At 45.9% G+C, this 12,299-nt stretch overlaps 1 protein-coding gene across 1 annotated transcript in view; it reads left to right on the top strand.

Annotated features, from left to right (window-relative positions):
* Positions 1–12,299, top strand: part of atosa (atos homolog A) — a 31,867-nt gene that overhangs the window by 16,684 nt on the left and 2,884 nt on the right. The window contains exons 2-8 of the mRNA XM_031848300.1: positions 5,706–5,890; positions 6,348–6,544; positions 7,039–7,164; positions 7,389–9,234; positions 10,005–10,130; positions 10,873–10,961; positions 11,994–12,090. Of these exons, the coding sequence (XP_031704160.1) occupies positions 5,706–5,890; positions 6,348–6,544; positions 7,039–7,164; positions 7,389–9,234; positions 10,005–10,130; positions 10,873–10,961; positions 11,994–12,090 (2,666 nt within the window). The remainder of the gene's footprint in view (positions 1–5,705; positions 5,891–6,347; positions 6,545–7,038; positions 7,165–7,388; positions 9,235–10,004; positions 10,131–10,872; positions 10,962–11,993; positions 12,091–12,299) is intronic.

Raw genomic sequence — 12,299 nt, 5'->3', positions numbered from 1 at the left:
TCTCTCTCTCTCTCTCTCTCTCTCTCTCTCTCTCTCTCTCTCTCTCTGAGAGAGATCTATCTATCTATCTATCTATCTATCTATCTATGGGGGCTGTCGGCGTAATCTCCCATTCTGCCTCTGTGTATTCGTGATAGAAATGCAGGTGTGTGTTAGGGCAGCACATCTCAAATTTTCTCACTGAGAATTGAAACTGCAATTTTGCCTCGCTATTCTCAAGGTAAACATTTGCAAACACAAACAGTGTTGCCTCTGTGGTCTTTCGTACGATGACACACTTTTGCTGGTGACTGTACCAACATGCATGCATAAAAGCGTGTTTGACATTTTTCATCCAACAAAGTCCCACGCAACAGAATAAGAATGAGAGCTGGTGTTAAAGTTAGATCTGTGTCAGTTTCTGCTCCCTCTCCTCACGCACAGGTCAAGAGATGAACCCGATCTGGTGAGTTATTGAGCAACTTATGGAGAATTTGGAAGTGCTTTGTTTGTTGCAGCTGAGATTCCTGCAAATGCAAAACATGGCAGAATCGTTTGCATATATATATGTATGTGTATGTATGTGTATGTATATATGTATGTATGTGTATATGTATGTATATATATATATATATATATATATATGTATGTGTATGTGTATATGTATATGTATGAATATATATGTATATATATGAATATCTTGATATCATTGTGTGTTAAGCCGACACACCTCAGCGAGCTCGGCACACTGCTGCCTCTGCAGTGTGGAAGCTGCCTGGAAATGCCTCGAGCACACAGCCTCCGGGCAGGCTGCTTATCTACAGTCTGCAGGTCCCAGAAACAGAATTGTAAATGTCTTAAATCATATCAAGTAAGGACCTCAGATGATTTTAAACACAGCAAGTCTAACATCTTCAAACCCCTCTGGTGTGCATGCTGTGTTGTTTTTCATGAAGGAATTGGTCCACTTCTACCGACCTTTGTTCTCTTAGTTTTATTATTTATCTTTCTGAGAAAATGGACTCATTGGAGCCATGAGGGCCTTTAGTGTGGACAGTTATTTGTTTACTTTCACAGCCAGTGAACTGGGACAAATCAGTGACAAGTGTACCACTCTAGCCATTCTTTAAAGTATTGATTTAAATTGATTTGAATATTACGCTTGGATATTTTATACAAAGTTAAGTGGAATTTGAACGCCCTATTGTTAGTGATTTGTCCCTATAAACTCAGCTTACTCGTCCTTCTGTCTTTCAGCCTGTCTCTGTGTTTTCCTGTCTGCCTTGTTTGTCTGATTCTTGTGCAGGTTTTTTTTGTTCAGTTCCGAGTTAGTTTAAAGTTTAAAGGTCGCTTTAGACTGTAATACATTTGTCCACCACTACCACAACAAATAGACTTTTATGTTTTCATCTTTACGAGCTGTCACAAAAGAACCGTAACAACTTGTCATTTTAAGCTCACAATCTCACAAAAGAAAGATTAGGTCAACTCGCATGATGTAAATGCCGCCCAATTCACTTATTTTCTGCCAGGTTTCAAACTGTTTGCATGAAATTCACCTAACAAACGGTTAACTGGAAACCTCGTTAATTTGACTTCCTGTCTGCCTGTTCAACTAACAGTGCGTGTTGCCTATCTGCCCTTTAGACTGCTCCTCTGTCTTTTCTCTCTCCCTCTGGAGTATGTCTCGTCTCTCCCCGGTTGCTGCAGTATAATATCTCGTTGTGTGTGTGTGTGTGTGGTCTTTGATAACCAGTAGTCTAGCCACAGGTGCGCTCATCAGTGTTTTGTTCCAGCTAAGGCCTTGATCTGTGACTCGTTTTTTTTAAATTTTTCCTCATCTGCCGCTGGCTTTTGTCTCTCGCCCCCCCAACACAGACGGATCACTAATGAGGAAAGACCAGCTAGACTCTCGCTGTGCTCTCTGCTTCATTTGAATGAAACGATGTCGCAAACAAATGACCGACATAGTGAGCCGCACCGGCTCAACAGAGGACGGACGGGAGTGGTTTTTGCCATATGGCTTCTTGCACAGCATTCAAATTAGCTGTGTGTGTGTGTGTGTGTGTGTGTGTGTGTGTCTGCAGAGCAGCAGACCAGCGTTTGCAGTAGAAAGAGGGCCAACCATGCAGTGATTGTGTGCCCGCAGTGCACAGATTAATGGGTCGGCTTATATGAACGTCTCCCACTTAGTGTCTCTCTCTCTCTCCTTCTGTCCGTCTTCCCATCTGTCTCTCTGTTTAAAACTGAATCCAGCAGCATGTATTCAAACGACAAGCTTCAGAATCTCACTCGCTGCCATAACCATTTGGACCAGGCGCTGACATGTTTGACTCATTTGCCTCTCTGACAGGTCTCAGGTAATGATGAATCACTCCTCAGTGTGCACTGCAGGCGTGTTTACTCTGAACACTCTTGTCCGGTCGGCCTTTTTCCATTCCACATGACTCTATACTAATCTCTTGGCCCGAGGACACGGCAAAAGCTGAGAGGTGTGTGTGTGTGTGTGTGTGTGTGTGTGTGTGTGTGTGTGGGTGTGGGTGGGTGGGTGGGTGGGTGGGTGGGTATACATGTCCAACCAGGCGATCTGTAGGCAGGACTCCAGCTGCACTTGGTGGCAGGCGGTCACCGGTCTAATAATAAGATGCCTGAATCTAAATCCGAGCCATTACATAATTTAGATCACGCATTATCGGGAGATGGAAGAGAGGTCACACGCACATGGAAAAGAGTCGGACCAGTGTAACATGATGGGTCAGTATTGTGCAGGATGCATCAGCAGAGGTTCTTATTTAAGCAGTGGACCTAAACCTGATTCATGTTTTCCTCATGGAGATGTTCTTGGTTTTTTTCTGTTTGCATTTCTCAAGCAGTGCTAGTAGTTGCTATGGTACTTCTCAAACTGCATGCATGGAGACCAGTGGACTTTACACACAGGATTGGGGAAAAAAATGATGTACACACAGTGCAGACAGAGAAGGCTCAAAAACAAGTTGGAGAACGAGAGAAAATGCATCTGACGAACACGCATTCAAACTGTACAAATATAGATTGATGACGGACAGATTTCACATTTTAAAGAGATTGAGAGGAGGAGAAAAGATTGAACATTGAGCCCCGCTTGTGAGGCTTAATGATTGGCAAACAACCCGGATTGTTACATAAATTCCTAAATCATATTAAATATTTGTACCATTTGATTTGACTCTAAAGAGCTCTGCGTCAAGCTGAAGAAACATCTGGGTTTTTTCTTTCTTGAATATTACAATCAGATTTGATTATTTCAAGGTGTTGTAAAACGATGAAACTGGGTCTCAGTTCTGTAAATGTGCTTCTGAATGTTGAACACGGCTCTGTCTTTCCATGTCTATGGAAGGTTTCTTGCTTCTCTGCCTTTTATGTGTTGTCCTGCATCCTGATCACCTCCCAGCTTCGATTTTGTGTGTGTGTGTGTGTGTGTGTGTGTATAGTCTTCATAGGAATGTTCTATTCAGTCACGACGCCCTAAAGAATGACAGCTCTCATCTATGAGCTGGGCCCCTTATCCAAAGCCTCCACCACTAGTCCTTTGTCCTGCACTGCATGTGTGCGTGTTGCTGTGTGTGTGTCTGTATGTTTTCAGTGGGTTGGTTCACATGTTTGGTGATGGTGTGTTTGTTTTTTCACTGTGTCTTCGTGTGTTTTTTGTTGTGTGTTCTTGCAGTGTGTATGTATGTTTTCCTGGGTTGGCCTTTCCTAGAAAGCAGCAATTTGAAAGCCACAATGCACACATCATCAGGGCCCTGCTTGTAGCGCACAGCTTGACAAAGGCTGTTTTCCGCTGCTTCCCTTAATCACTCTTTTACTTCTCTTCCTTCATCCACCCGTGCTTCCTTTCTATTTTGCTTCTGGCCTCCTTCTTGGAGCGTCACCTTGAGCACAATGTCCCTAAATACGACCAGGAACCACAGCCTTTCCCAGTGTGAACTGGGAACACTTTACACTGCCCACTGCTGTATATCTCGTACATTCAAGCCACCCATCATGTGAAGGTGATGGGCTCTGTGACCCTGACACTTGACCTTTGTCGTACATTCTATTCCTCTCGCTCCCTTTTCCTCTCTCACCGTTGGTCCCTTGCCCCCTTTGTTCAAGCCTTTCCGATTCCAGCCCATGAAGAGAAGGAGATTGTCCCTGAATGTCGCCTTCATCCCTTTCACCCTGCGCTTATTAAGCCTACAGCTGGCTAACAGACCCCCCTTCTCCCTCTCCTTACCTCCCCTCTCCTCTCCTCCCTCCTCATGTTTTGTGTTGGACTGCGCCTCTCTCCACGTGCAGCAGCAGCTCAAAGGCATGTAGGAGGAGTTCCCTGAGAAGGAATGTGCGTGACTGGCTGGATCACTGTGATATGTACACGCACACATACACATTCAGCAGCAGCTCAGCTCGTAGATCACACTTCTGCAGAGCCAGCTGAGAGGGACTCTGTTCTGGCCAGCCTGGCTCTGGTGTGAGGACGACAGGGTGCGTGTGTGTGTGTGTGTGTGTGTGTGTGTGTGTATTTTGTACTTCTAGCCTTATGAGGACTTGACATCCTCAAAATGATTAAAATATGAAAAAAGTATCCACATCATCGTGTCCTAAAATGTGTTTGACTCTGATGAAAATGAAGGCAGAGGGAGGGCTCGAGATTGTAGGCAGGCGGCTTCTTTACATGAGTGTCTCTTCTTGTGTGCTGTAAAGAAAGAAAGCTGTGATTCTCAGAGCTGTTGTGTGTCAGCTGACCCCCTGCGGGATTCTGGGAGTTTCCTCTGGAGGAGCGCAGGAGATACGAGCGCTAAGACAGGTGCCTCAATATTGGGCTAAAAATACCCTACTTTAGATCTTAGCTTCAATTACAACACAAACAGACCGGGATTTTGTTAGTTTGGTTTTCAGGAGACAAACTGAGGAGCCACAGCTAGTAGCATTTGACTGGTGACCTAATAATACCCCCATCTCGACCCTGCTCAAACTGCTCTAAACTTGGTTATTGTGATTAGTAGGGCACAGCAGGGTGGCGCAGAATGAGCCATAATCTGAACGAGACAACCAGACGAGTATTCCTTGTTAGTCTCCTTTCAGCTTCCACGTAATTTGCGAATAGTCTGTTCCTGAATAGTGGAAGGTTGACTCAGCTCTCTGTTCTGCCAGGTCCCGGTCACCATGCTAGCCCCGCCCAACCCCACCCTGGCAAAATTGGTGTCGCACCGGGTGGTGCAGCATGACGCTACTATTTCTGTTGTTCTCTGTCCACATGTTCTGTTTTTTTGTTTGTAAGTGTTCTTCACAATGACTGCGAACGACATCAGTGTGAGCATTGTCTATACTTGTGTGTGGCTTCACCCCTCTGCTCAGCTGACATGGGAGGCCTAAATATATTCCTCTGAAGCGGTCAAACTGGAAAAGTTATGTCATCATCCACCCCCCCCCCTCCTTCTCCAAACAAGTCTTTCCAAACAAAGTTAAATATCCTTATCTACTGCGGTGAAACCTATACAGATGTAAATGGGAGCAAATACATGTCAATGCAGGCGGCTTTCTGTTTGCATCTGTATTGCCCCCCCCCCCCCCCAGCATCTGTCGGAGCATTGACAGATTAGTAGTTTACCTGCTGCTTTCCTCCGATTGGTTCCTTGTTTTTCTGTTTGGATGTGAAGTGATTTGAAAAGCTCCACTGACCCTCCTCGTTTCTCTGCCTCTCCTAGATGCCACGGAGGAGTTTTTCGAGTATGATGCCGAGGAGTTCCTGGTGTTTCTCACCTTGCTCATCACAGAGGGACGGACGCCAGAATATTCTGTGAAGGGCAGAACCGAGGGGCTGCACTGTCCGCCAGCCCAGTCGGCCATGCCGCCTCTTCACAAGCACGAATGCAGCGACAAACTGCCCCAGGTAACACACACACACACACACACACACACACACACCTAAAGTGTGAACAGAAGGCACTCTCTTCTCCTTTCACTAGAGGTTGTTGTTGCTGCTGCTTCATTTGCGTCATTCAAGTCATGAGCCTTTTATTTTAGGCCCTCTTATGCAACGGGATTCACATCTGACATATTGTTTGATGTTTTTGAGATATTAGTGATAACTGATAACTCTGAACTCGGCACCCAAGACACCACACACACCTCTTTCAAACTGTACAAAAACTAGACATTATACACTTTATAAACACTAGCATTTATAACATGGCTTTTAACTGAGATGTGACCAAAATAATATCTCTGAGACATTCATCTCTAAGTGAGTCTCTTTGTGGGTCCCATCTGCTTTGCCCCTGAAGCTCAAGGCCCGGGCGTTGACATTCAGTAACGAACACTAACCTTCCACCTGTGTGTGTGTCCAGTGTCGGCAGGCGAGGCGAACCCGTTCGGAGGTGATCCTGCTTTGGAGGAACAGCATCCCCATCATGATCGAGGTCATGCTACTGCCAGACTGTTGCTATGGTGACGAGTGCCCCCCGAGCGACCCCATCAGCGACCCGATCATCAAACAAGACGCTCTGCTGCTGGAGCGATGGACCCTGCAGCCAGTCCCAAGACAGTGAGGCTCATATACACGCATGATCTTACTATTGAAATATGGGTAATGCTGGAAGAGAGATGTTGTCCGGTTATATTGATAGAAAGGAGGATATGCTTTCCAGCATTTAGTTTAAAGTGTCCTGTTTACAAGACAAACATGGTATGTTTCAGTTAGAAGGTTTATAGTTGGACGGCTGTATCCAAAGAAAACGCTATTTAGCCCCCAAAACTTTGTATAAACTGCCACAAGAGCTGTGAAATCCCTACTTATTTTGTGTTTAATAAAAACATTCCGTGCAGGTTTTATTGTTTCAGTAATGTACAGAATAGCTTAAAGGTGACGGCTAAAAAAGAAATGAAAATATTAAAATTGGCACTCGGATGGTTAATTAGCCTTACAAATTGGCCCACTTTCCTACTGAAGTGTAGAAACGGGGAAAAACAACACATCCTTTTCTCATTAACCTGACATACTGGCACGTTTCCTCCTCTTTTTCACTGTGTTTCTAATAGAAGCGGTGATCGCTTCATTGAGGAGAAGACGCTGCTGTTGGCTGTTCGCTCTTATGTCTTCTTCTCTCAGCTCAGCGCCTGGCTCAGCGCCTCCCATGGTATCGTCCCAAGAAACATCCTCTACAGGTCAGACATGGCACTCAATGATTACTTTGGACATTGGTGGTTTGTTGCACCAGATTGTTAAAGCCACAGGAAACTTGATCTAAAGTAGTCTTCTTCTCAACTTTTTGCTTTGAAAAATTGAATCAGAAGAAGTAATCTCTGGAGGCTCTGACACTTACTGGATATTTTAAGATGTAAAAGTTAACGATGGCGTGTGAATCTCTCTCGCTGTCTCTGTCAAACAGGATCAGTGCTGCTGATGAGGAGTTGGTGTGGCAGTTCTCCCAGCCACCTTCAGAACACATTTTCCCGGTTCCAGATGTGTCCCAGAGTGTTGCCCTGCAGCTCCGTGTCCAGTCACTCCCACGCCAACCCACCTATCCCACCCTGGCCTGCAGCATCCATACCGGCCTGCCTCCGCTTTACAGCAAGACCGCCAGCCTCAACCCAAACCTCAACAGCCATGGTGGCCTGCCCACCCACAAAAAGAGCCAGGACCCCAGAAAAGACGACCTCCTTTACAACTCTAACATGTACAGCAAGAGCTCCAACCCCATGTCTGGCCTTCTCCTCAATGGATTACCCATTCCTCATCTCCCCATCAACAACATCCCCATTAATAGCCTTCCCCACACGGCTGTTCCCTCTCCTTACAGCAAGAAGAGCCAGGAGCCAGGTGAGGACCACACATATCAGAATGGAGAGCTTCCGCAGGTCAACATCCCCCAACGTCAGGGCTCTCCACGGTTCCACAGGTCCTCCCGCTCCCCCACGCCCTCCCGCTCCCACTCGCCCTCTCCACTTCCCATAAGCAAGGCAGGGAAGTGGCTGTACTCGGCTCTCAATGGTTCATCTGACCCCACACAAGTGGAGGATTATGGGTCTGGCACCAACAGCAGTGATAGGTCAAAGGGGTCCATCCCTGAGCCACTGAGAGCTTTTAAGAATTTCTCCTTGGCTGAGCCGCCGCGTTGCCCCTCCCCAAGGCCTGCAAACGAAACAAACCCACTGATTGGCTCCCTGCTGCAGGAGAGACAGGAAGTAATTGCCCGCATCGCACAGAGGCTCAACTTCTGCGACCCTACAGCACCGCCACTTCCCCCTGGCCTTTTTGCTTCTGACAACCCTCCCAAAGCCACGTGGGGCAACAACCATGACGACATAACTGCCAGTAAGACCAAAGAGCCCGAGGTACCGCCCTATGAGTCTGTGGGACGCGTGTGGCCCGGCCACTTCAACACGCCCGTGACTGACACTTCTTTCAACAAATGGGAGTGCTCCTCCCCTAAACCTGCAGCGTGCAGGAAGCTGAAAATGACCGAGACAAGAGACGCAGAGGATGAGAAAGAGAAAGAGAAGGAAAAGGACAGGGAGAGAGACGGCTCCCTGATCGCCCAGGCAGTACAAGACATAACTAGACTCATCCAGGAGAGACTGTCCGTCCCCTCTCTGTCCCCGAGGCACAGCAGAAGCGGCAGCCATCTGCACCACACGCACACGACAACAGTCACACACACGGTCCGCACATACTCGCACACCACACACATCCCACACATCCCACAGGCCTCACACACTGTCGCCAACGGCCACATACCCAGCCATCATGAAACTCACAGAGGCAGCGTTCGCACCGCTGCCACACATGCACCCGTTTGCACAGACGAGCCCCGGGGTGATCCGGGGACCGAATGCCATTGTCCCAGGGCCCAAAATGGTGCTCACTTTACACTTGAAGAACCCTCATTCAAAGGCCAGTCCCACGCCCAGGCTGGTCGGCGTTTACGAACTCCCCCACAGGAAAAGCTCGTAGTCAGGACACCCAGCAGCCATGACACCCCTTCTGCCTCCCATGTCCTTGAGAACAGCCCAAGGAATGCCCAGATCTTTAGTTGGATTTGCAATGATGCCAGCCCAGCCATGAACTGTAACATAAGCCACAACCACAGCAAGCCTCAGCCTCAGCTTCAGTCCCAGGTGCAGTTCTGTGCACCAGCCCAGGCCTCTGCCCTGCAGGATGAGAACCAGGCACCCTCGATGTCTGGATACTCCATCACCTCCAGTCCAGACATGACTCCCCCTTCTACTGTCCTGGTAAGGGACTCCTCACTTATACGCCTGAGTCATAGCCCATTTACTAATCTGCAATTATTCTTTGTCGTGCCCTATCCCTGTTTAAAGGAGCCTTGGTTGAACTGCATCACAAAAATAGGAATTGCTCAACATTTTGGCAAGTTTATTCACTTTATTGCTGAGAGTTGGAAGAGAACATCGATACCAGTTTCATGTCTGAACAGAAATTATGAAGGTACATCCAGCAGCCGGTTAGCGTAGCACAAAGACTGTAAACGGGGAAACGGCTAGTCTGACTGTTTGTGCTAAGCTAAGCTAACTGGCTGCTGGCGCTAGCCTCATATTTATTGTGATATTAAACATTTAACTCTCAGCAAGAAAGCGAATAAGTGTATTTCCAAAAATGTTAAACTATTCTTCTTAGTAGTAATCTAAAACAGGTATATACATTTAACTATGATTCTTGGAATTTCTATATTTAATTAAACACGTGACTCATTCCAGAAAATTAAATATTGTGAGGCCGAAATTATCCACTAAAGTACAGTTACTTAATTTCAGAAATAATAGGTCACTACAGGCATCACATTTTTCCAATTTAGCTCGTCAAACTAGAAGGAACCTCCTCGTTTATAGACGCCGCTCAGTTCTGAGTGTTTTGCTGGGAGCGGATGAGACTTCAGTGGTAATCAAGACGGCATCTGATATACGGGAACGTGCTTAGATGGATACAGATCGTTTCAGTTTACTTGCAAACTGTCCCAACGTGTCTCTCCATCTCTGTTCCCCAGCGAGCCCACAGCCCGTCTCCGCTTCGCCCCTGCAACAGCTGGAAGAAACAGAATTGCCACTCTTTGGATGCTACAGCGACCAAAGCCTTTCACCCCTGTACTGGCCTGCCTCTGCTCTCCAGCCCTGTAAGAAACACATACACACACACACACACACGCACGTCTTCACAGTGAAACACAGTCATTGTGCTTTTGTTAAGATACCGCTAACATGCATGCTCCAAGTCACAAACACTTACTGACTCAGTCATTGTCGGTGTCCGGGCAGTTGAGTTTGCCATAACACCACACTCACTGCCCTTTATTTCAAGCCATCTGAAGCATTACTCACAGTACTTTCACCAGAGCCTGTGAATGCTCGTTGTAAAGAGACTTTGAAGTATCTGGCAGCTGCTTTTATTGCTGCTGCTGTTGCTGCTGCTGGTCCACTGAGTTGTAAGCCAAGGTTAATGTACACACACACACACTCACATAGGCAGGTGGGGCACGTGACTCATCTGTGCCTCATCAACCTCAGTAAACTTGTCAGATTAACACACTCCTACATCATCGCAGTCTCCTGCCTTCTGATCTGTCTCACTCATGCATATAAACACTAGAATTTACACACAGACACTCGGTGTCACACGGTCTCGCCAACACACAAGCTCACTTATTTTCACATACACACCATGACATCATATTGCACACATTTTTGTCATACCTTTAATACTTTGCAATCGGTTATTCTTTATGATGCCGTTTGAGTCTTTTACAAAAGCCAAGACAAGCCCTAGATTTTCAATATACAGTATATCTTATAGTCCAAGCTCTGACCTAGATACTGTGAAAGTTGCTCTGTGTTAATCATGTTGTTTGTGTGCTGCAGGTTCCTCAGAGGAAAAACCAAACGGGCTACTTTGATCTGGACATCTCTCTGGCTGGCTGTAAGGGTTTGCCTTGGGCCTATGGGAAGAGGTACACATTTTCTCACCTGGGACCTTTTTGTTACTATAGCTAACAGACTCCAAATCAGTTTGTCCACGAGGATAAGGCTGGGATACTTTCACGGGTTTAATGCAGTCTTAGTAACAGTTAAAAGACAACATTTTTGTTTTCCAGTTACCTCACACGTCATCTGTTTATTATAGTACCATCTGGAACAAGTTACTCATACTTCGCATCATTTTAAAACTTGTTTTTCTCACTACGCAACATTTCAGCTGTTACTATGTGTAAGTGCCAGCAAGGCACTTTTTTTTATTGTTTTTTAAGTTGAATACATTTTATTGTTAAAGTTTTTTTTGCTTACCACCAGTATTAAATCGTAGGACCAGTGTATAAGGGATCTATATAAGAGAGGAGGTTTGTTTAAACCAAACACGCTGACGTAGCCTTGAATCAGCAGCAGGTTTGAGAAGTATTGTCTTTGTGTTGTCCTGAGTGCTGAGGTTAGGTCAGCCCTGTTCTGCTGACACGCTGCCACCTGCTGAAGCTCTGCTGTACTGTGGCTGCATCTAGAATCGCACACATTCTGCTCAAAATGGCAGACAGAACTGAGCTGGCTTCATATACACGGAGCTGCCTACACACAGCAGATGTGGGTGGTAACGCAGTGCTTCTGTAAAGTTCATTTTAGCAACCGGGCAACTTCTTGTCAGTTTGGCTGAGGCGGGTAAAAGCCATTGTCGTGTTCTCCATATATTCTTTCTTTTTTTTTTTTTTATTCTAGTAAATTTGCTTGATTAAAAAAATATATATAACAAAAGATTTGAGTGAGCTATGGACCAATTACTTTGTTCTGCCCTTTCCTTCAGTAAATTAAGACATCAGAGTAACAAACATTAAATTCAGTCTGAGATCATTTATATCTCACCCTGGACGCAGGTCTATTCAGACACACCAGGAATGCTTGTCACCTTAAACACCTTAAGATGCTCTTGCACGCATCTCGCCATGAAAACAAGTTGAACAGGAGTGTGTGTGTGTGTGTGTGTTTTAAACCTTCAGGGTGTGTCCAAAGAGAGAGGGGTACACCGAGGACTCACAGCAGCTGTTCAGTGCCAACGCTCCACCTGTCGGTCTCAGTCTGCTGGGAAACTTTGAGGTAGAACATACAAACACACACAGTAATTCAATTACAATTACCAAGTAGCAAGCTCCCAGTAGACAACACTAAACATCTGTGCAATACAATCATTGTTCTGTCTGTGTATGTGTGTGTGTGTGTGTATGTATGTATGTATGTGTGTGTGTGTGTGTGTGTGTATATGTATGTATGTATGTATGTATGTATGTATGTATGTATGTATGTAT

Source organism: Anarrhichthys ocellatus, unplaced genomic scaffold, assembly GCF_004355925.1.
Source record: "Anarrhichthys ocellatus isolate YVR2014 unplaced genomic scaffold, GSC_Weel_1.0 scaffold8, whole genome shotgun sequence".
Classification (NCBI taxonomy): domain Eukaryota; kingdom Metazoa; phylum Chordata; class Actinopteri; order Perciformes; family Anarhichadidae; genus Anarrhichthys; species Anarrhichthys ocellatus.
This window is presented reverse-complemented; position numbering and strand designations above follow the sequence as displayed.